Genomic DNA, 21,816 nt, shown 5'->3' with positions numbered 1-21,816 from the left:
TAGAAAATAACCAAGGCCAACTGTCTTTTGCTAATGGCAATGACTACGGTTGCCCTGAGGGCCTAGCTGAAGATCCTGGTTTTGTTCCGCCCGTCGGTGATAATAGTGCCAACAAGGCACAGGCTATGATCGGCACACTAGTGCTGCTTATCTTCATTGCTGTAATTGCTTAATGCACGGTAGAACTGAATGTATAAATTCCTAGCAAGCAGAAACTCATGAACTGTAGCAAGATTATAGTACATACGCTACATTAAGATAAATGTTTCAATTTGTAATAGCAAAAAACAATGTTTTTATCAAACTCTATAATAGCTGATCTTCTCTTATTAATTAAATGTAAATGTTAGCTATGTAACCGTTGCCGAGCGTGAGGATGGACTAGAACAGACTAGTGATATCTATGATGATGTCAACATGAGGCAATGATGATCACTTCTGGGCACATTTCACTAGCCCTGCAACTTTGATTCATAATTATATTCCACCTAGTATGTCCTTGCTCTAAGTGTTTGTTTATGTAAAGCGTAAGTATAACTTTTTAGCTTGATATGTCTGCAAACCAGGACATAACCCTCAACATGTTACTTGCATAGTCTCATCACATCACCATTATTTTCTCTCAGCATGTTGTAAAGCTTCAATTATTATTAGTCTATGTATTTGCTGTATTTAATAGATCTATAGCCAGTATTGTTCCATGTATTGTGTAGCTGCCTGTGTCTATGGCTGGGGAAGGTGAGCTAGTGCATGGTATACTCTAGTATAGCTAAAGCAGTTGAGAGTCATCCCAAAGTGACTTGAAGCTGATGATTATACACCCACACATATTTACATTTGTAACAGCACTTTTGTTCTAATTGCATTCCGCTGGGGCAGTCTATAATCAATCCCGAGAGTGGTCTCCAGATCATGAACAAATAGCTGAACAAACGAGATAGTTACTGGCTATTCAGATACTACATACTGCTGAGAATGAGTGTCCTTGTATTGTGTATGAGCTGCCTGTGTCTATGGCTGGGGAAGGTGAGTTGTACAATACCGTATAACTGGAACATTTGTATTTGGTGAATGAACCATTTGAATCGACTTGGTGTTTTGTGGCTACTACAGCAATGATATTATGACCACCGGTAATTTGGCGGTTTTAAATAGCAATCTTCGGTAAAATTTGCCAAATCGCCAAATTAAAACGTTCACCAGTTATAATAATTATTATGATAGTCAATGATTATAGCCTCATTCCCAGGCCAATTTTTCTCTAAGGGAGAAAAATGTCCCTTCCGTTCTTTTTAAAGAAAAATCGGCCTGGGAACGAGGCTATATTATATATGCAGTTGATACTCCCAATGCTTGCAGCTCAGTGTACTGGTGTCTGCAGACTATGTGCTACAAGTGAGGGTGGTCTCCTACAATCATGGATTCAACACACGCTCAGACAACCGATGTTGTGATTCACCACCGGGATTCAACGGTGCAACACCATGTAACGGAGAGGAGCGCTGTGACACCTACTTCACCTACTGTCTGAGGCCACGGTTCACAGGGACTGCTACTATAGAGTGTCCCAATACTGAGCCTGGATTTATTGCAAATAGCACCAATGTTGTTGATGGGGCAACCATTGATTTCTCACAACCTACTGTACTAGGACTCCCTAATCCGTTCAATCTGACTGGAATATCGACAGCCTGGGAGGTATTGATCACTGTCGTTTGTAATTCAATTTACCATCTCTTGTTATTGCAGGGAGCTCAGCTTTATATACAAGTGTTTGATTTGGATGATGATGGCACAGATGTTATTGAAAGGTTTAGATTTGATGTGAGTATTATTAATCGTACTATTCTCCCAGTTGGAACCACAGCAGGAGGCACAGTTACTGGTAACAGGGCTGCTATCACTGTTAGTGCTACTGTCCTGTGCTCCATTCTACACTGGAAGCAGTTGTGAGATACTCAATCACTGTGAGTCCAATGCTGTCACATGCAGTGAACGAGGAACATGTGTGAATGGATTTAATGGTTTCACTTGCGACTGTAACCCTCTCTACTTTGGTGAAAACTGTGAGAGTCAAGATTTTTGTTTCAACACAAATTGCAATAAGAGAGGAACGTGTAATAACGGCCTTGATTCCTACACCTGCTCATGTGATCCTGGCTATACTGGTGCTGATTGTGATGATATTGATGATTGTGTTAACGAAAATTGCAGCGGAAATGGTCGTTGTGTTGACATGGTGAACATGTTCTTATGTGACTGTGAACCTGGCTACACTGGTGCTGATTGTGAGACCAACATTGATGATTGTGAGAATAGGAACTGCAGTGGAAATGGTGTGTGTGTGGATGGTGTCAACTCCTTCAGTTGTGAGTGTGTGTCTGGCTTCACTGGAGAGACGTGCAGTGTGGAGACACAAGGTAAACACTAACTTCCTTATCACACTTGACAGCCTATTTAGTTTCATATAGTGAATGCTTTGTAAGTCTTTCATCGTGTTTGCTTTTTATTCTTAGAGATGATATCAGATGATGCAACAGCTGCTATAGCTGGTGGTGTGGTGGGGGGACTGGTTGTCATTGTGCTGATTGCAGTGCTGATTGTAGTCATAGTCATTCTCGTGAAGAACAAGCAAGAGTCAGCACGATACAGTAGGTCCATCTCTGTGTGTGTGTATAATAATAACTGCATGGTTGCTCTCCCTACAGTTATTGGAGGAACAACCAACAATGACATACCATGTCAGAACAACGTGGTGTACGGTGTGTGTGAGATGGCTCAGCCTCAACCCAACACCCTCGCTACTGCCCCACCCACCTCCTCTCTACAAGAGCACGAGTTTGACTACCCCCTGTGTGATATGTCGGAACCCCTCCCCCCAGCGTACGAAAGTGTGGACGAGAAACTCATGTTAAATGTAAATGTTAGCTATGTAACCGTTGCCGAGCGTGAGGATGGACTAGAACAGACTAGTGATATCTATGATGATGTCAACATGAGGCAATGATGATCACTTCTGGGCACATTTCACTAGCCCTGCAACTTTGATTCATCAAATAATTATAATTATGTCCTTGCTCTAAGTGTGTGTTTATGTAAGCAAGTATAACTTTTTAGCTTTTGGTATGTCCGCAAACCAGGGCATAACCCTCAACACATGTTACTTGCATAATCTCTTTTATTTCATCACATCACCATTATTATTTTTCTCTCAACATGTTAGCCGAAAACATGTCTTCAATAATTGAATTATTTATAGCCAGTATAATTGTTCCATGTATTGTGTAGCTGACTGTGTCTATGGCTGGGGAAGGTGAGCTAGTGCATGGTGTTTATATAGCTCAGCAGTTGAGAGTCATCCCAAAGTGACTTGAAGCTGATTATACACCCACACACATTATTTTACATTGTGTAACAGCACTTTTGCATTCCGCTGGGAAGGAAGTACATGTAATCAGAGATAATATACTCTATCTCTGATGTAACTGAGCTCGATAGTAAACTCAATCCCTTTCCGAAAGACTTAGAGTGGTCTCCAGATCATGAACAAATAGCTGAACTAACGAGATAGTTACTGGGTATTCAGATACTACATCCTGCTGAGAATGAGTGTCCTTGTAGTGTGTATGAGCTGCCTGTGTCTATGGCTGGGGAAGGTGAGTTGTACAATACCGTATAACTGGAGAGTATTATATTTGGTGAATGAACCATTTGAACCGACTTAATTTGGCGTCTTAGGCGTAGCTACTACAGCAATGACGTTATGCACACCGGAAAAACTTTAATTTGGGGGTTATAAATTCGGTGAAATTTGCCAAATTGCCAAATTAAAACGCTCACCAGTTTATATAATGATTATTATTATGATAGTCAAGTAGCTTTGTTCCCAGGCCGTTTTTCTCTTAGAGGGAAAAAAATTTCCCTCACGTTCTTTTTAGAGAAAAATCGGCCTGGGAACGAGGCTATTATTATAACTGTAGTTGATACTCCCAATGCTTGCAGCTCAGTGTACTGGTGTCTGCAGACTATGTGCTACAAGTGGAGGTGGTCTTCTATAATCATGGATTCAACACACGCTTTGATGGTCAATGTTGTGATCCACGCAATGGTGGAGGATGTACCGGAGGGGAGCGCTGTGACACCTACTTCACCTACTGTCTGAGGCCACGGTTCACAGAGGCTGCTACTATAGAGTGTCCCAATACTGAGCCCGGATTTACTGCAAATAGCACCAATGTTGTTGATGGGGCAACCATTGATTTCACACAACCTACCGTACTAGGACTCCCTAATCCGTTCAATCTGACTGGAATATCGACAGCCTGGGAGGTATTGATCACTGTTGTTTGTAATTCAATTTACCATCTCTTGTTATTGCAGGGAGCTCAGCTTTATATACAAGTGTTTGATTTGGATGACGATGGCGCAGATGTTATTGAAAGGTTTAGATTTGATGCGAGTTTTATTAATGGTACTATTCTCCCAGTTGGAACCACAGCAGGAGGCACAATTAATGGTAACAGGGCTGCTATCACTGCTAGTGTTACTGTGCTGTGTGCTCCATTCTACACTGGAAGCAGTTGTGAGATACTCAATCACTGTGAGTCCAATGCTGTCACATGCAGTGAACGAGGAACATGTGTGAATGGATTTGATGGTTCCAGTTGCGACTGTAACCCTCCCTATATTGGTGAAAACTGTGAAAGTCAAGATTTTTGCTTCAACACAAATTGCAATGAAAGAGGAACGTGTAATAACGGCCTTAATTCCTACACCTGCTCATGTGATCCTGGCTATACTGGTACTGATTGTGAGGATGATATTGATGATTGTCTTAACGTAAATTGCAGTGGAAATGGTCGTTGTGTTGACATGGTGAACATGTTCGTATGTGACTGTGAACCTGGCTACACTGGTGCTGATTGTGAGACCAACATTGATGATTGTGTGAATAGGAACTGCAGTGGAAATGGTGTGTGTGTGGATGGTGTCAACTCCTTCAGTTGTGAGTGTATGTCTGGCTTCACTGGAGAGAGGTGCAGTGTGGAGACACAAGGTAAACACTAACTTCCTTACCACACTAACTTGACAGCTTCATATATATTATAGTGAATGCTGTATAAGGCTTTTCATCATGTTGGCTTCATGCAGAGATGAGATCAGATGATGCAACACCTGCTATAGCTGGTGGAGTAGTTGGGGGACTGGTTGTCATTGTGCTGATTGCAGTGCTGATTGTAGTCATAGTCATTCTCATAGTGAAGAACAAGCAAGAGTCATCACGATACAGTAGGTCCATCTCCGTGTGTGTGCGTGTATAATAATAACTGCATGGTTGCTCTCCCTACAGTTAGTGGAGGAACAACCAACAATGACATACCATGTCAGAACAACGTGGTGTACGGTGTGTGTGAGATGGCTCAGCCTCAACCTAACACCCTCGCTACTGCCCCACCCCCCTCCTCTCTACAAGAGCACGAGTTTGACTACCCCCTGTGTGATATGTCGGAGCCCCTCCCACCAGTGTACAAAAGTGTGGACGAGAAACTCATGTTAAATGTAAATGTTAGCTATGTAACCGTTGCCGAACGTGAGGATGGACTAGAACAGACTAGTGGTATCTATAATGATGTCAACATGAGGCAATGATGATCACTTCTGGGAACATTTCACTAGCCCTGCAACTTTGATTCATCAAATAATTATAATTATGTCCTTGTTCTAAGTGTGTGTTTATGTAAGCAAGTATAACTTTTTAGCTTTTGGTATGTCTGCAAACCAGGACATAACCCTCAACACATGTTACTTGCATAATCTCATCACATCACCATTATTATTTTTATCTCAACATGTTAGCCCGAAAACATGTCTTCAATAATTGAATTATTTATAGCCAGTATAATTGTTCCATGTATTGTGTAGCTGACTGTGTCTATGGCTGGGGAAGGTGAGCTAGTGCATGGTAGCTCAGCAGTTGAGAGTCATCCCAAAGTGACTTGAAGCTGATGATACACCCACACACATTTACATTGTGTAGCAGCACTTTTGGTTCTAATTGCATTCTGCTGGGAAGGAAGTACATGTAACTGAGCTCGATAGTAAACTTATAATTATTATCAATCCCTTTCCGAAAGACTTAGAGTGGTCTCCAGATCATGAACAAATAGCTGAACAAACGAGATAGTTACTGGGTATTCAGATACTACATACTGCTGAGAATGAGTGTCCTTGTAGTGTGTATGAGCTGCCTGTGTCTATGGCTGGGGAAGGTGAGTTGTACTAATACCGTATAACTGGAGAGTATTATATTTGGTGAATGAACCATTTGAACCGACTTAATTTGGCGTCTTAGGCGTGGCTACTACAGCAATGACGTTATGTACACCGGAAAAACTTTAATTTAGGGTTTATAAAATTCTGTGAAATTTGCCAAATTAAAACGCTCACCAGTTTATAATTATAATGATTATTATTATGATAGTCAAGTAGCTTCATTCCCAGGCCGATTTCTCTTAGAGGGAAAAAATTTCCCTCACGTTCTTTTGGAGAAAAATCGGCCTGGGAACGAGGCTATTATTATAACTGCAGTTGAGAGTCCCAATGCTTGCAGCTCAGTGTACTGGTGTCTGCAGACTATGTGCTACAAGTGGAGGTGGTCTCCTACAGTAATCCATCCAACACACGCTCTGATGGTCAATGCTGTGATTCACCACAGCCATTCAATGGTGTAGAACCATGTAACTCTGGGGAGCGCTGTGACACCTACTTCACCTACTGTCTGAGGCCACGGTTCACTGAGGCTACTACTATAGTGTGTCCCAATACTGAGCCCGGATTTATTGCAAATAGCACCAATGTTGTCGATGGGGCAACCATTGAATTCTCACAACCTACTGTACTAGGACTCCCTAATCCGTTCAATCTGACTGGAATATCGACAGCCTGGGAGGTATTGATCACTGTTGTTTGTAATTCAATTAACCATCTCTTGTTATTGCAGGGAGCTCAGCTTTATATACAAGTGTTTGATTTAGATGGCAATGGTGCAGATGTTATTGAAAGGCTTGGAAGTGATGTGAGTTTAAATAGTGATGCTATTCTCCCAGTTGGAAACACAGCAAGAGGCACAATTAATGGTAACAGGGCTGCTATCATTGTTAGGGCTACTGTGCTGTGTGCTCCATTCTACAATGGAAGCAGTTGTGAGATACTCAATCACTGTGAGTCCAATGCTGTCACATGCAGTGAACGAGGAACATGTGTGAATGGATTTAATGGTTCCACTTGCGACTGTAACCCTCCCTATATTGGTGAAAACTGTGAGAGTCAAGATTTTTGCTTCAACACAAATTGCAATGAGAGAGGAACGTGTAATAACGGCCTTGATTCCTACACCTGCTCATGTGATCCTGGCTACACTGGTGCTGATTGTGAGACCAACATTGATGATTGTATGAATAGGAACTGCAGTGGAAATGGTGTGTGTGTGGATGGTGTCAACTCCTTCAGTTGTGAGTGTGTGTCTGGCTTCACTGGAGAGATGTGCAGTGTGGAGACACAAGGTAAACACTAACTTCCTTACCACAACGTAAACACTGACTTCCTTCCACCAATAAGTGGGGAGCACATAGCTATTATATTCATTGTGAATACCATTTATTTCTTTGTATTTGCTGCAGAGGCTAGATCAGATGATGCAACAGCTGCTATAGCTGGTGGAGTGGTGGGGGGATTGGTTGGCGTTGTGCTGATTGTAGTCATAGTGATTGTCATAGTCGCAGTAATTATCCTCAAGAACAAACAAGAGTGGTCTAAATACAACGGTAGGTCTACCTCAGTGTGTGTGTGTTTGTGTGTGTGTGTGTACTGTATAATAACTTGTTGCCCAGTGAGTGGGCAGATCAAAGCAATCCAGTGCTCAGTATATGGCATGTTGCATCACTGCCATGGCTACCATATATTGCACTGGATTATATGCACTTCAGTGCTCAGTATAATGGCATATTGCACTGGATTACCGTATATGCTTGATCAGAGGCCGCTCTTGTATAAAGGCCGCACTCAAATAGTAGCCTCCCTTGCTAGCAAAATGAAACATTTAGTAGCCGCTCTCAAATAGTAGCCTCAGTGAACTTTACTCTAGCATTTCTGCACGTGGCAGCCAAAAAAATTATTACTAGCAGCTATAGCTACATGTTATTGTACGTAGCTATGAGTAGCAGCTTGTTAGTGCTTCACAAAGACTTTCTCATGGCAGAGTTCAAGTTTATGCAGGTGAAAACAACTTTTGATGACAAACTAAATTATCTGGAGCTAATAAAGGCCGCTCTTGAACAGTGGCCCCTCTTGAATTGTAGCCTCCTCTTTCACCAAAATGAAACATTTAGTAGTCGCGGCTCCTGATCAAGCATATACGGTATATGCACTTGCACTGTGTGTAAATGCAGTAGATTTCTGATATCCATTTGGGACTTATGCCCCACCATCCTACCCAATAACTCATTTGGTCCCTTTTATAGGCTACTACTTTTATAACTACTAGTGGGAAGAAAACCTAAAAATTTTACTATGGAATTCAGCAAAACTGATGAATACACTAAATTTCTTCAAAACACATGTCTTTTATTACGATTTATATGACCAGCCAGACGAGTTTAACGTCATTGGGCAACAAGTTAGTTATTGCAGGCGCCCTCGTGCAACATGCCATATATTGCTCCAGTGCAATATATGGCATGTTGCACTCTGGCTGGGCAATAACTAATACTTAATGCTCTCCCTGCAGTTAGTGGAGGAGGAACAGCTGACAATGTCAATAATATGGACAACCCAGTGTACGGTGTGTGTGAGACAGACACAGCTCAGCCTCAACCCAACACCCTCCCTACTGCCCCATCCCCCTCCTCTCTACAAGAGCACGAGTTTGACAACCCCCTGTACGATACGTCGGAGCCCCTCCCCCCAGTGTACAAAAGTGTGGAGGGGAGGGATGAGAGACTCATGAGTGGTAACTATGCAACCGTTGCCGAGCATGATGATGGACTGGGACAGACTAGTGATATCTATGATGATGTCAACACATGAGGCAATGACTTTTATTGTGTGCACAATTCTTTTTATTAGTGAGAGTATAATTATTTTCTATTACAACCCTCGGCTATCAATAATTGATTTGGAATGTGATGATGTCAGAATAACCAAATTGGAATGCAAAACGTCAATATTATAAACCATAAACATAAACATACAAGAATCATAGCTCCAAGTGAGCTGCAGACTAGCCCCACCTCTTTTATATATAAAGGGGAAACCCCTGAGGTAATTTCATGTTCACAGACAACCACTTACTATTACATGTACCACAGTCTTGACAAACAATAATAATTACCATAAAAAGTGCTTAGCTGTATGAGACACAATGAAAGTGTATAAAATCAAGACCATATAATTCTACGAGTTCTGTATTAAAGAAAGTATGGAGTTGTCACTCTCTGTGGGATAACACGCTCAGCATCTGGCACAGCCTTGAAGAGCTTGCTCTGTCGGTTGTCCAGCACATCATTGAACTGCAATATAGCTGCTATGTTTCCACATCTGTAGCAGTAGTTGGGGGCAGACCACACAGTCACCAGGCGACTGTCAAACATGTACTTGATGCCTTCATTGACCAACTGATGGGCTCGGCAGATCAGCCTCAGCCCATTCAAGTGCATGAACTGCATGTGTGTGTGTGTGGTGTGTGTGTGTGTGTGTGTGTGTGTGTGTGTGTGTGTGGTGTGTGTGTGTGTGTGTGTGTGGTGGGGGAGATTTGCTCAGTATTTGTAGTCATACTAGACACCTCTATAAGACATGCTTTCACAGCTTGTATTATAGTTTAATCTCACATACCTCTTGTGTGACACTTGCCCCAAAGAGGTATCCAGCACCCCTCGGACTAATGGCCCAACCAGCAATCTCCTCTGGATCTGACCACACCAGATCTACAGTAGATAAAGAGGAAGAGATTAAACAAAGAGAAACACTAGCAAAGAGAGTGTGTACTCACCACAAAACGCTCCCTCGTGTGGAATTTCGATCCCTCTGTCTATTGTACGAATCTGTAGAGTTTGTATGATAGCATATACAATATTGAATGCTACTGGAACATACCTGGTCTAGAGTCTTCACTTCAGGAGAGAGGCCTCCGTGTACACAGAGGATCTCCTCATCTATGATCTGCACAATGAAGCTGGGTATAGCCAGCCACGTACGTGTTGAAGAGAGGAACTTACTGCAGCTATAGTGAGCAGGTCAAACACTCTACAGCAGTACCTCCAGGCATTAGCATTCCCGTACTTGTTCTGACACTCATCTATATAAGGTGAATGAAAACAATGACAGTCAACAATCAAAGCAATATTTGGTTGACATCCACACACAAGACATTCACGTACTAGAATTATATGAATCGTTTGAACTTCTTTAAACTACACCAGCGTTGTTTCAATTGTTACAGCTCACCATAAAATCCATACACCTGAGTGATCTGTCTAGTCTCATGATTCCCTCTCAACAGAGTTATCTTGCTAGGGAACTTGGCCTTGTAGACCAGGAGCTGGGTGAACGTCTCGAGACTGTAATACCCTCGATCAACAAAGTCTCCCTACAAAGAGACGTACGTATGGTAACTATTTGGTGTGCTGAAGACTTACCATGAACACGTAAGATGTATCGGGGATGGGTCCACCTGTTCTAAACAGCTCTTGGAGGTCATAAAACTATCGGAATAACAATAAGAATATAATTACAGACAGTCTGGTCAGCATGTCATCCACCGTACTTCATTATTGTCTTGTTTTACGTACACAAGACTTGAAAACGTAATTATTAAAGCTTTATTTATAAGTACAGTATTCCACTTACCTGTCCGTGAATGTCCCCACACACAGTGACTGGGGTAGACACTGGCTGGACATTGGACTCCTCAAGCAAGAGGTCGCACACGTAGTCACACAGTTTCTAAGTGTGCGAGAGAAGTTATGAGTGGTGTGCTTTAATAAGAAATAGTTAAACCTCACCTTTAGCTCGTTTTCCGGTAGATACTGACACTTTGCGACAATCTCTATCCACTCATCGATGTCTGTAGCTCCCATTTCTGTGTCTCTGAGGGTCTGTGTGAGGTTATATAATGAACTTTTTAACTATCTAAACTGACACGACTAAATACATAATGACGTCACTCTAATTGCATTTACAATCAGGGGCTCTGCAGTTTCCCCCTTTGATTAAAGATAGTCCAGGGTTCTCTTGATTGGTCTGCAGACAACCACAATGTTAGGAGATTCACTGTATCTAGACAATATAGAGGAGTATGTACAAGATGAGAGCAAAATTGTAAGCGTTCTATCTCTGTTATTGCAGCGATTGTCAATTTATCGCAATGTTCTTGTTCCGATCGATTGCAGGTGACCTACAAATGGCTGAGCAGGTGCTTGGAAGTGCCTGCCAATACCGCAAAGCAGTGAGAAGACACAATCAGTTGTACACTTAGAGTTCTGGTCATCCAAATTTACAATTCTCTGATTTTCTAAACGTTCATATGGTATCCTCAAATCTTAAATTTGGAACGAGAAAAGGCCATGGTTTTTGTCAAAAACAGGCCCAAAATAGACTTTTGATTTTAAGACATTATAAAAGGCCTCTCTCTAAGCTTTCCAAAAAATCATTGTTGGCATTATTAGGTGCAGCTACTCCCCTCATTAATGTCATCCTCCCCACAGAATGTTGTACTCTTATGTGTCTCGCTGTCAGGAGAGCACCTCAGCCCACCACCAGCTAAGTGTCACCTACCTCGTCACTGGAGTCTCCAATAATCAGGTACAGGAAATGTGAAATGTTTCTTTAGACTTCTTTCCTGATATAGGGCCATCAAGTGTGTATAGTTGAGGAGGAGGATTTAGAAGGTGATAGTAACCATAATTATTATCAATGAATATATTTACTGGTCAATATTAATGTTTTAGATACAAAGAAGAAGTTTTCTGCGCTGCTCGGTGTTCATATCTATTCTGTGCAAAAACACAAGTTAAAGGTAGCGCAAAATATCACTATTTTCCATTTTTTATGCCTTTTTTACTAGGAGACCTGCTCTCTGTATATAACTGATTATGACATTGGTGAGGACCACATTAGTAACTACTCCAGGTGAGTGTGTAGCAACATGGACGGGTCATTCTCGAGCCCGAGGGTGTACATTTTCTGAATCCTATATCAGTACTGGCCGTTACAGTACGTTTTCCTGACTAGATGGAGCCCCATAGAATGCTCGGTGAACACAAAGAAAGTTGTTGCTAAGAAAGAGAAGAGTGTTTCTCAGAATGACTCCACAGCTAAACCACCTCTCCCTACACTGTCGCACATGGAGAGGACCAGCGACTCTAAACAAGGTTAGACACATTAGTTTATTGGCAAGATAATACTATTTTCTATTATTTTATTATTAAGATATTGCTGTATCTCAAGTGGTAAAAGAAAAGCCTAGGCAAACCGCGAAGGTGAGCACTTCTAGTAAGCCCAAGCCCAAGCCTCCTGCTAAAGGATCAATGATGTCCTTCTTTGGCATCGCAAGCAGTGAGTGTGTGCCACTGAATATTTAATGGACAGCTTAATACTGATATTTTGTTCAGGTGACAAACAGAAAGCACCACCAGCTAAGAAAGTTGAGGCAAAACCACAGCAGCAGAAGCCTCAGCAAAAAGAAACCTCTCAGTAAGTTTGAGCTTTAACGTTCACAAAACAACATGACTGTGTACCCCATTCTTACCTCTAGACTAAAAGAACCTGTTTCAAGTGTTTCCAAACCTGCAACCACCTCACCAAAAAAAGAAGAACCACCATCTAGTCGAATAAAGACTACTAAGGTGTTTGTAATGTAATGTCTGTATGTATGTTATCTGGATTGCTTTCAACAGAGTAAAGCATCTGGCTTGTTTGATGGGCTAGATGATTCTGATATTGATAGTGAGTCATACAAAATCATAGAGAGATCGTTTAAGTACGTGATATGTATTTGTGTAGACGAGGACAGTGAAGAAGAAAAACCTCAGCCAAAGCAAGCAAAGCCATTGCGTCAAAGAGGCAAAAGGTGAGTCCACCCCTATCCAATACTGCACACGCTTATTCCCATCTGTCTCTAACCCAGGAAGAACCAAACCACTCAAGTAGCTAAGAAAGAAAAAAGTGAGTGAGGTACTTACAAGCATTTCTGATCATGATTGTTACTCGCTGACTTGTTCTCACAGTAATAGTTGACCCACAGCAGAAGAGGCGAAGAGTGCAGGAGTTGTCCAGTGATGAGGAGACCACAGGTGAGGGAATAGCTGTGTGTAAAGTGATCACTCTGTGTTGTATACCAGAGAGTGATTTGAGGAGTGTACCTGCTACCAAGGTGAAGACTGAGCTTGGTGGAAAACGACGAAAGAAAATTAGGAGGCTGGTTCCCAAGATGTACATGACTGATGACGGGGAAATGGGTGAGTTATGTAGACACTAGTTATAGTATTCATGCTTTAACTATGTACCCTACAATAATGTACAATGTCCCTATCTGAGTGGCCAAGAGGATTATATATTTTTCAAGGGATACAATTACCTTTTCAGTTCATACATAATGGCTCCTAATGTTCATAACGTCGTACTACTACCGTGTTCATTGTGTCACGGTTTTTATAATTACTTGTATTTCCCACCACAGTGACCGAGCGATCCTGGGAGATGGTCTCCACGGACGCGAGTGGTGAAGAGGACTGTGTACTGACAGTGAGTAAGAAAGCTAAGATTGAACCTAAGAAAGAGGAGGCGAAAGTGTCTCCCAAAAAGACTAAACAAGCAACTCTTATGAACTTTTTTACTAAGTAGCATTTTTTGGTTGAGGTCCAACGGACGCTGAGTTTATCTCCGTTATGGTGGCATTTTGATTATCTCGTTTAGTGTAGAATTTAGGGTCACTGATCATGTTAATAATAATACAGTCATTGTTACATGTACAAGTTCAAATAGGTGGAAGTAGCGTCATCACAGGATGTGTAGGGTGAATGGGTTCGCTCATGTGAGTCTAAAGTTCGTGGGAACAGCTATTCATGTATGGCTTTTTATGATCACAGGAAGTGAGCATATCAATTAACATTCAGAATATGTAATCACCCACGAGAACTTACTGGTGTGCATGGAGTGCCATGAAACTGTATATAAGAAGAGCAAACTGGTTACTGAATTCAATTAATACTGCAAAAGCGAAATCTCAAGTTCCAAGTTCTCAAACAGTCATCTCTCAACTAGTACCATGGGTAGTGTAAACGTAACACCTTTCACAGTTACTCCACGCTACAAGGACGATGCAGATCATTCTTGGGTGACCAAACAAGGAGTGATTGCGCTATCAGTTTGGATGAATTCTCGCACCACCATAACATTGGAGGATGTTGCCCTATTAATTGAGCAGTACGTAGAAGCTCAAATATCACAGCAACTGAAAATTCGTTCAGCCAACAGTTCAGTGGAAAAGGCTGCTAAAGTAAACTACCATGGTGAAATCAACAGCATGACATTTCGTGGACAAGTGATTGAGAGAGCTGAGATGGCAACCCACCCTGCCACTGTATACATGAAGGATGGCGAGAATTTCAGCTTGTACATGACCCAGAGAGTTGAGAATCACTGCTGTGTTTTGGTTTAACTCATAATTATATCAACATTTTGTAGATCAGTGCAGTGCAGTGTATATTCTGTGTACATTTGTGTTTTATAAAGATTCATTGACTGGAAAAATATGTGTTCGTATCATTATTTGTGCCCTTGTTAATGTTACAAATAATTATAATTTTAACTGGTTCAGTCTAGTCTAGTCCAGAGGGTTCAGTCTATCAGTTACCTCACTTACGTATTAGGGTGGGCGATAAGTCTTATGCGCATGCGCATGTATGCTTTAGGGGAGTGGCTGACAACCAGAGGTTGACAAAAGCACAACAAACCTTTGACAACAGCACAACAAACCTGTCTAGTTAAGTTATCAGTATGGGTAGTGTACAGACTCGTATAATAGAACTGACCGGAATACCACGTTTCAAAGAAGATGCTCAACAGCCTTGGGTGACCAAAGAAGGCATCATTCAGTTGTCCGTTTGGATGCATCCCAAAAGCACCATGACATTGGAAGATGTGGCTCGATTAATTGAGCAGTATGCAGTAAATACGACCGCACAGCAACTTCAGCAGCAAGCAACTGTGAACCCGTTAGCTAGTGCAGCTAGCAATAACACCACGTACTCTGGAATCGTTAATAGCATGACATTTCGAGGACAGGTGATAAATCGAAGCCAGTTGTTCAACTACGCTGCTGTAGACTACATGAAAGATGGGGAAAATTTCAGTTTTTTGATGACTCAAACCTTTCAAGTCTGCTGTGTTGTAGTTTAGTGCAATGAACACTTGAAATATGTTGCTATAGTTAGACTATGGTTCCAGGGATCTATTTGTCTTATTGTGTCTAAACATGTACACTGTACTGTAGTATGTGAAGTTTATGTTGCAGTTTACTCATAATAAGTACAGTGTAAAGTACCCATGTATACCACCAAGAGTACAGTGTAAAGTATACCCATGTATACCACCAAGAGTTATACTATCATTAACTCTTGATACTACAGCATGTCCACCACTAGCCTCGATCCCAGGCCGCTCTTCTTCGAGGCCTTGTGAAGGAGGCTAGTCCACCACAACACATGTACGCACATAATTGTTCATAGCATGAGTATTTCTCATTATTATTTACCACACAATAATTATTAAGATGTCAGAAAACTAAGTCATTCCATGCACTGGCTACAACAATTCATTCATTAGTTAGTCTCTAGGTATAACTTTAACGAAGATTCCATTCTTGGGAGCCATGGTGATCCCTACCACAGTCTCCAGGGGAACCTGCAGTGCATGTAAGGATGATATCATTGTCACCTCACACAACAACTGAACACACCTCTGTGTCGGGGGCCCTCACAAAAGAGAACTTCCTCAGCACTTCAATCAGAGCCAGTTTAACCTCAAGCATAGCAAACCTCATACCAATGCAGCCTCGAGGGCCATGTCCAAATGGCATGTAACACAGCTGTGGGCGCTTGGCCTTCTCCTCAGAGGTAAACCTACAGAAGGTAACGTCAGTAACGATTGAAACTGACCTATATATCAAGCCATTGGGGACGAAATATGAATTTATATTACGAGATTTTCTTAAAAGTGTAACGACGAAAAACTTTGATCAGAAGTGACCCAACCATGGATGAGCTATCCTATAGACAAGCATGTCATTGAACCTTTCAGGGATGAACTTGTCAGGTTCCTCCCAATACTGTGGGTCCTTGTGCAGGTGTGCAATAGGAACGGTCACGGACACTCCTTTTGGAATAGTCAGGTCATTGATGGTGATGGTCTTGGTACACAGGCGTACAGTGCTATACACGAATCACACACACATAATTATAGTGCTGTGCACTATTTACAGTGCTGCAGGAGAGTAGAGACGAAGAGACTCTTGTATCACCATTTCCAGATATTTAATTCCTTGTGTTGCTTCATAGACATCACCATCCTATTTGCAAAACAATATAAATGATAGTCTGTGTATATCTAATAATTGTAAGGCCTACGGGGTTGTCCTCCATGTAACTGTCTATGTCCCTCTGGAGCTTCTCCTGCACTTCAGGGTGGAGTGCCAGCAAGTAGGCCGTGTAGGAGAGGGTGTTGGCAGTGGTCTCATAGCCGGCCAAAAGAAACCCGGTACTTTGACCAACAATCTGCTCGTTGGTCAGTTTCTTACCGCCAACTGGACAAGACTGCTCCCCCTCCTCATCCACAGTAGCGTCTATCATCAGCTGAAGCATGTCCTTGTACTGTGGGCATACAACTATAGTCAACAAAGTTCTGTCTTAAATCGGTGTATATTATACCTTTCCTTGATGACCTTCTTGTCTACGCGTGTTCACTAGGTTTCTCGCAATATCCAGCATAGCAATTATATTCTTTCCTCTTTGAGACTTAAATACCAAATACTCAACAATTGGTACCAAAAACGGAAAATGTTCTACATGTAGTGTATAATTCACATCAAACAGAATAGCACAGCTTACCGACAAATGAAAACAAATATCCAACCCTAAAATCTGTTGCTTGCTGAAATATGTTGGAAGCAGCATTAGTCAGCTCATCATTCTCCCCACCCTGAATGTCAATCACTCGTCCGAATGCTGTCGCTATATAATGGTCTCCATGGTGAACAACCCAAATACCCTATAGAGATGCATGTGATCCAACATTTATATAGAAAAATCGGTTGTTACTTACTTGAAGACATCTGCACTCTGTCCAGACTCGGCAATCTCCCCCATCCTCTTCAGTAGACCCTGAGCACTGTTCTCAATCAGGGGAACCATCTGTGCATGCATGTACAAGACAGTGACGTATAGTACACTAGCTCCCCCTACACCAGTGGCCTATATAGACAACACTTCTTGATACTCTTAGTTAACACAGCCTCACCATCTTCATCTTGGCAGCTGAGAAGGTGGGGGTGAGAGTTCGTCTGGAAGTCTTCCAAGCTTCTCCACGCGATCGAAACAGAGTAAGTGGAACTTTATGTGGCCTTATGACAGACATTACTTCCTATATTGATTGTGCACAAATAAGCATAAAAATGGGACAACTATGATGAACTACGTACTGGTCTATCCACGAATGAATCGAACTCTTTCACCATCACATGTTTCAGCATTTCAACGTCACTTATTACTATGATAGGTCGTCGACCAAAATAGTACCTGAAGATCGAGGAGAAGGAATATAAAAACAATAACTGGCTGGAACGTGATTGATCTAACCCGGATACTGGTCCATACTTCTCCACTAGAAAGTCAATGAATTTCATCAATCCCTGTTAAAGAATGTAGTGAGAGGAGGGTGATGAACAGGAGTGTGTTAATTCTTACCATTTTATGACTAAGTCTAAGGTTGCCGAAAAAAGGTTCCGCCTTGGGCCCCTTTACTCCGAGCTGAGCGAGCAACTGGAATGGTGCCCAGAATACCCTGTGCAAAAAAGTTGATTCTATAACTCTAAAAATGTGTGAGACTGCTAAATTCCTACTTGTATATCCAGTAGAGTAAGAGGAGTAAAGTTATTCCACAGACTGAAGCTGCCAACATCTTGTTGACCTCGATCCACAGGTAATCTTCAGTGGTAGATATATATCACATGTCACATGCAGTTTACACACTGGTATTGTTTACCTGTGAGAAGTCCACACAAAGTAAGTGGGAGGGGCTGCAGATTGCAGACATGTTAGGGACAGGATCACACTCACACTTGTGCAAGCACTAAGTGTAGTCTACCGGGGTACTAATACTATGGTGGTTCCAGGGATTTATGTAGTCTACCGGGGGGGGGGGGGTACTAATACTATGGTGGTTCCAGGGATTTACCGTATAGCGCGAAATTTTCGAGGCACTTATATTTCGTGGATTGGCCTCTAAAAGCCATTTCGTTGCACAATGTTCGCGGAATGACTGCTTACCGGAAGCCACGCCTTTAGATCTTGCACGTTATAGCAGGTAAAGAACGATTTTCGTGGACTTAATTTTCGTGTAGGATTGCTAACCCACGAAATCCACGAAAATTAAGCCCCTCGAAAATTTCGCGCTATACGGTATGTAGTCTACCGGGGTACTAATACTATGGTGGTTCCAGGATCAGGATAGCTCACGTGCAGTATATAATTATGTGAACATTTTTTATGTCACAGTTTTATACTCACTGCACTGCATGTATTATATATAGTACATGCAGTGCAGTAGATTTATGTGAATGTTGCATAATAATTGTTGCATAGTTTATACCACTAGAATGAACTCACCACTAGAATGAACTCTTGTTTTATATACCCATATCCTAGTATCCACCACAACACAGTACACATGTAATTGTTCATTTATCAGGAGCATTTCTTCTGGAACACGCAATTATTCAATCAAAAGTAACAACTATAAGCAAGTCATTCCATGCATATACTGGCTACAGCATTTCATTTATTAGTTAGTCTCTAGGTATAACTTTAACGAAGACTCCATTCTTGGGAGCCATGGTGATCCCTACCACAGTCTCCAGGGGAACCTGCAGTGCATGTAAGGATGATATCATTGTCATCTCACACAACAACTGAACACACCTCTGTGTCGGGGGCCCTCACAAAAGAGAACTTCCTCAGCACTTCAATCAGAGCCAGTTTAGCCTCAAGCATAGCAAACCTCATACCAATACAGTTTCTAGGGCCATGTCCGAATGGCATGTAACACAGCTGTGGGCGCTTGGCCTTCTCCTCAGAGGTGAACCTATACAGAAGGTAACATCAGTGAGCTGTCCTATATATATAGACATGCAATGCCATTGAACCTTTCAGGGATGAACTTGTCAGGTTCCTCCCAATACTGTGGGTCCTTGTGCAGGTGTGCAATAGGAACGGCCACGGACACTCCTTTTGGGATAGTCAGGTCATTGATGGTGATGGTCTTGTTACACAGGCGTAGAATCCTACACAAATCATATAAAAAGTGATTTGCTTATTGTGCAATTTGTAGGAAAGCATGCATAAAGATGAGGGACAATTGCAATTATTTTCTTTCACTAACATTGGTGCAGGAGGGTACAGTCTGAGTGATTCTTGCACCACCAGATCCAGATAGGTGATCTCCTGACTGGCCTCGTACAGACCAGCATCCTAGCAATGCATGCAGAGAATAGACAATTAACTGACAGAACACACGGTTGAGGCTTACGGGGTTGTCCTCCATGTAACTGTCTATGTCTCTCTGGAGCTTCTCCTGCACTTCAGGGTGGAGTGCCAGCAAGTAGGCCGTGTAGGAGAGGGTGTTGGCAGTGGTCTCATAGCCGGCCAGGAAAAACCCTGTACATAGACCAACAATCTGCTCGTTGGTCAGTTTCTTACCGCCGACTGGACAAGACTGCTCCCCCTCCTCATCCACAGTAGCGTCTATCATCAGCTGAAGCATGTCCTTGTACTGTGAGGATAATAGCAGTCAACACAACGACCGGAATGATAGGAGTAAGACACTTACATTTCCTTGGAGGCTACTTTTTCTGCGCTCATTTATTAAACTAAGGGCTGTATCTTGCAGCGTTTCCATTGCCAGCCCCCTCTTTGATCGGGATATAAGGAAGCGCAAAACAGGCACCAACCAGGGGAAGTTATCTACATGTATATATATATATCCAACGTTATACTAAATACACAGAAGGACTTACTGATGAGAGGAAGTACATATGCCGCAGAGGTTTTGTTTCCTTCTGCAGTTCCTCTGAATATGAGGTCGGCAGCATTAGTCAGCTCATCATTCTCCCCGCCCTGAATGTCAATCACTCGTCCGAATGCTGTCGCTATAATGGTCTCCATGGTGAACGAGCCAAAGACTCTGTGAAAAAAACACATCATAATGATAGAGCTATATCTGGCAGAGAGTCATCAAAGCACTGCATCATCTTACTTGAAGACATCTGCACTCTGTCCAGACTCGGCAATCTCCCCCATCCTCTTCAGTAGACCCTGAGCACTGTTCTCAATCAGGGGAACCATCTGTGCATACATGTACAAGACAGTGACGTATGATACACTATTCCCCCTACACCAGTGGCACATATAGACAACACTTCTTGATACTCTTAATTAACACAGCCTCACCATCTTCATCTTGGCAGCTGAGAAAGTGGGAGTGAGAGTTCGTCTGGAAGTCTTCCAAGCTTCTCCACGCGTTAAGAGTAGTCCACGAGGTAAGCGCTTACGACGTAATAAGTCAGGGAATATCTGCAGGTCATAATTATGGCTAGTGCATGTGAAATTAATTCGAATATATAACTTACTGGTCTGTCCATAAAGGAGTCGAACTCCTTCACTAGCACTTGCTTCAAAATGTCCAGGTCAAAGATCACAAGTTGAGGAGCAATCCCGAAATAGAACCTATTATTATGATGATAGAGGGAACAGTCAAAATGAAAGAATTGCATCCCTAATATAGAAATGTGAGCAGACGTTGCATCAGCTACTATCACCACTCTTACCCAGAGATGGGTCCATAATCGTTATAGAGTAAACTGAGGAACTTGATCAGGCCCTGCAGTGTACATGCATACACATGAATGGTTATTCCTTGGTGATATACATTTAGGGTTTAGATTAGTCGCACACACACACACACACACACACTTGTAGTCCTGATCGCAGGCAATATACTTATCATTAGGTTTACGGGGAGTAGCAATAAATAACCTGTGTTCTGGATTTGAGGCATCCTGTTTACTAGGTTATCGGGTGAGGATAAACTAGACCATTATTATTTTGTGTAGTTGTATACACGCACTTACAATCTTCTGTCGGAGTCTAGAATTTCCAAGGATCAGCTCTGGTTTCGGTCCTTTGATTCCGAGACGTTTGAAGACCTGAAATGGTGCCCAGAATACCCTGTGCAAAATAGTTAGCTCTAAAATGTGATTGGACTGCTAAATTGATCCTACTTGTATATCCAGTAGAGTAAGAGGAGTAAAGTTATTCCACAGACTGAAGCTGCCAACATCTTGTTGACCTTTATCCAAATCTTCAAATCAATGTCACATGTCACATGCAGTTTACATATTGGTTATAATTATACTGGCGTGAGTATTGTTCTCCTGGTATTGTTTACCTGCTGTGCAGAGCTGGAGAATGGGAGGGGCTGCAGTTTGCAGAC

General features: G+C 42.1%; 6 protein-coding genes and 1 pseudogene across 10 annotated transcripts; 4 read left to right on the top strand and 3 right to left on the bottom strand.

Annotated features, from left to right (window-relative positions):
- Window positions 1–866: 866 nt before the first annotated feature.
- LOC135341986 (neurogenic locus protein delta-like) lies at window positions 867–3,268 on the top strand. 2 transcript variants are annotated; one of them, XM_064538680.1, is made up of 5 exons: window positions 867–1,026; window positions 1,382–1,698; window positions 1,750–2,420; window positions 2,517–2,651; window positions 2,709–3,268. In XM_064538680.1, exons 3-5 carry the CDS (start codon window positions 2,237–2,239, stop codon window positions 3,005–3,007), a joined length of 618 nt encoding a protein of 205 aa, XP_064394750.1. In that variant the 5' UTR covers window positions 867–1,026; window positions 1,382–1,698; window positions 1,750–2,236; the 3' UTR covers window positions 3,008–3,268. The 2 variants fall into 2 exon arrangements, with proteins under 2 accessions (XP_064394750.1, XP_064394749.1); XM_064538679.1 differs by having other exon boundaries at window positions 1,360–1,698.
- A 165-nt stretch (window positions 3,269–3,433) lies between these two features.
- On the top strand, window positions 3,434–5,766 carry LOC135341908 (sushi, von Willebrand factor type A, EGF and pentraxin domain-containing protein 1-like). Of its 2 annotated transcripts, XM_064538590.1 has the most exons (6): window positions 3,434–3,656; window positions 4,003–4,329; window positions 4,381–4,860; window positions 4,975–5,056; window positions 5,152–5,289; window positions 5,351–5,766. In XM_064538590.1, exons 1-6 carry the CDS (start codon window positions 3,606–3,608, stop codon window positions 5,647–5,649), a joined length of 1,377 nt encoding a protein of 458 aa, XP_064394660.1. In that variant the 5' UTR covers window positions 3,434–3,605; the 3' UTR covers window positions 5,650–5,766. The 2 variants fall into 2 exon arrangements, with proteins under 2 accessions (XP_064394660.1, XP_064394659.1); XM_064538589.1 differs by having other exon boundaries at window positions 4,381–5,056.
- Window positions 5,767–6,056: 290 nt separating this feature from the next.
- Window positions 6,057–9,183, top strand: LOC135341915 (fibropellin-1-like). 2 transcript variants are annotated; one of them, XM_064538600.1, is made up of 5 exons: window positions 6,057–6,269; window positions 6,633–6,949; window positions 7,001–7,562; window positions 7,680–7,823; window positions 8,786–9,183. In XM_064538600.1, the coding sequence occupies exons 1-5, from the start codon at window positions 6,257–6,259 to the stop codon at window positions 9,082–9,084; spliced, it is 1,335 nt and encodes a 444-aa protein (XP_064394670.1). In that variant the 5' UTR covers window positions 6,057–6,256; the 3' UTR covers window positions 9,085–9,183. The 2 variants fall into 2 exon arrangements, with proteins under 2 accessions (XP_064394670.1, XP_064394669.1); XM_064538599.1 differs by having other exon boundaries at window positions 6,611–6,949.
- A 184-nt stretch (window positions 9,184–9,367) lies between these two features.
- LOC135341958 (serine/threonine-protein phosphatase 6 catalytic subunit-like) lies at window positions 9,368–11,201 on the bottom strand. Its single transcript, XM_064538651.1, has 9 exons — window positions 11,058–11,201; window positions 10,903–10,998; window positions 10,692–10,757; window positions 10,501–10,642; window positions 10,272–10,351; window positions 10,150–10,215; window positions 10,046–10,097; window positions 9,889–9,980; window positions 9,368–9,716 (listed from the first exon to the last, which is right to left on the bottom strand). Exons 1-9 carry the CDS (start codon window positions 11,130–11,132, stop codon window positions 9,465–9,467), a joined length of 921 nt encoding a protein of 306 aa, XP_064394721.1. The 5' UTR covers window positions 11,133–11,201; the 3' UTR covers window positions 9,368–9,464.
- A 20-nt stretch (window positions 11,202–11,221) lies between these two features.
- LOC135341922 (DNA polymerase delta subunit 3-like) lies at window positions 11,222–14,863 on the top strand. 2 transcript variants are annotated; one of them, XR_010396691.1, is made up of 17 exons: window positions 11,222–11,373; window positions 11,445–11,500; window positions 11,760–11,856; window positions 11,903–11,942; window positions 12,003–12,070; window positions 12,119–12,183; window positions 12,286–12,425; window positions 12,484–12,609; window positions 12,666–12,747; window positions 12,809–12,899; window positions 12,951–12,999; window positions 13,057–13,123; window positions 13,181–13,218; window positions 13,281–13,346; window positions 13,395–13,511; window positions 13,733–14,086; window positions 14,142–14,863. XR_010396691.1 is itself a non-coding variant. In XM_064538607.1 (16 exons), exons 1-16 carry the CDS (start codon window positions 11,311–11,313, stop codon window positions 13,894–13,896), a joined length of 1,329 nt encoding a protein of 442 aa, XP_064394677.1. In that variant the 5' UTR covers window positions 11,222–11,310; the 3' UTR covers window positions 13,897–14,863. The 2 variants fall into 2 exon arrangements, 1 of the variants encoding a protein (XP_064394677.1); XM_064538607.1 differs by having other exon boundaries at window positions 13,733–14,863.
- A 909-nt stretch (window positions 14,864–15,772) lies between these two features.
- LOC135342004 (cytochrome P450 3A24-like) lies at window positions 15,773–18,306 on the bottom strand (annotated as a pseudogene).
- A 687-nt stretch (window positions 18,307–18,993) lies between these two features.
- Window positions 18,994–21,770, bottom strand: LOC135341902 (cytochrome P450 3A24-like). Its single transcript, XM_064538584.1, has 13 exons — window positions 21,605–21,770; window positions 21,455–21,551; window positions 21,152–21,204; window positions 20,954–21,050; window positions 20,775–20,897; window positions 20,581–20,669; window positions 20,342–20,508; window positions 20,155–20,288; window positions 19,855–20,097; window positions 19,708–19,796; window positions 19,472–19,609; window positions 19,248–19,410; window positions 18,994–19,192 (listed from the first exon to the last, which is right to left on the bottom strand). The coding sequence occupies exons 1-13, from the start codon at window positions 21,661–21,663 to the stop codon at window positions 19,115–19,117; spliced, it is 1,530 nt and encodes a 509-aa protein (XP_064394654.1). The 5' UTR covers window positions 21,664–21,770; the 3' UTR covers window positions 18,994–19,114.
- Between the last annotated feature and the right edge of the window lie 46 nt (window positions 21,771–21,816).

The sequence above is a fragment of the Halichondria panicea genome, chromosome 9 (genome assembly GCF_963675165.1).
Source record: "Halichondria panicea chromosome 9, odHalPani1.1, whole genome shotgun sequence".
Classification (NCBI taxonomy): Eukaryota; Metazoa; Porifera; class Demospongiae; order Suberitida; family Halichondriidae; genus Halichondria; species Halichondria panicea.
This window is presented reverse-complemented; position numbering and strand designations above follow the sequence as displayed.

Bases quoted from the DNA above. Each gene is read 5' to 3' on its own strand.
- LOC135341958 (XM_064538651.1), bottom strand. From the start codon at position 11,132: ATGGGAGCTACAGACATCGATGAGTGGATAGAGATTGTCGCAAAGTGT. The intron at 10,643-10,691 runs GTAAGTCTTCAG...GTCTCTTTGTAG, and splicing joins ATACATCTTACGTGTTCATG to GGAGACTTTGTTGATCGAGG. The intron at 9,981-10,045 runs GTGAGTACACAC...TATCTACTGTAG, and splicing joins ACACGAGGGAGCGTTTTGTG to ATCTGGTGTGGTCAGATCCA.
- LOC135341915 (XM_064538599.1), top strand. From the start codon at position 6,219: ATGAGTGTCCTTGTAGTGTGTATGAGCTGCCTGTGTCTATGGCTGGGG. The intron at 6,270-6,610 runs GTGAGTTGTACT...CAATGCTTGCAG, and splicing joins TGTGTCTATGGCTGGGGAAG to CTCAGTGTACTGGTGTCTGC. The intron at 7,563-7,679 runs GTAAACACTAAC...TATTTGCTGCAG, and splicing joins GTGCAGTGTGGAGACACAAG to AGGCTAGATCAGATGATGCA.
- LOC135341922 (XM_064538607.1), top strand. From the start codon at position 11,311: ATGTTAGGAGATTCACTGTATCTAGACAATATAGAGGAGTATGTACAA. The intron at 12,184-12,285 runs GTGAGTGTGTAG...TTTCCTGACTAG, and splicing joins CACATTAGTAACTACTCCAG to ATGGAGCCCCATAGAATGCT. The intron at 12,610-12,665 runs GTGAGTGTGTGC...TATTTTGTTCAG, and splicing joins CTTCTTTGGCATCGCAAGCA to GTGACAAACAGAAAGCACCA.
- LOC135341986 (XM_064538680.1), top strand. From the start codon at position 2,237: ATGGTGAACATGTTCTTATGTGACTGTGAACCTGGCTACACTGGTGCT. The intron at 2,421-2,516 runs GTAAACACTAAC...TTTTATTCTTAG, and splicing joins GTGCAGTGTGGAGACACAAG to AGATGATATCAGATGATGCA. The intron at 2,652-2,708 runs GTAGGTCCATCT...CTCTCCCTACAG, and splicing joins GCAAGAGTCAGCACGATACA to TTATTGGAGGAACAACCAAC.
- LOC135341902 (XM_064538584.1), bottom strand. From the start codon at position 21,663: ATGTTGGCAGCTTCAGTCTGTGGAATAACTTTACTCCTCTTACTCTAC. The intron at 20,898-20,953 runs GTAAGTTATATA...TATGACCTGCAG, and splicing joins ACTCCTTTATGGACAGACCA to ATATTCCCTGACTTATTACG. The intron at 19,610-19,707 runs GTTAGTGAAAGA...TGATTTGTGTAG, and splicing joins CTGTACCCTCCTGCACCAAT to GATTCTACGCCTGTGTAACA.
- LOC135341908 (XM_064538589.1), top strand. From the start codon at position 3,606: ATGAGTGTCCTTGTAGTGTGTATGAGCTGCCTGTGTCTATGGCTGGGG. The intron at 3,657-4,002 runs GTGAGTTGTACA...CAATGCTTGCAG, and splicing joins TGTGTCTATGGCTGGGGAAG to CTCAGTGTACTGGTGTCTGC. The intron at 5,290-5,350 runs GTAGGTCCATCT...CTCTCCCTACAG, and splicing joins GCAAGAGTCATCACGATACA to TTAGTGGAGGAACAACCAAC.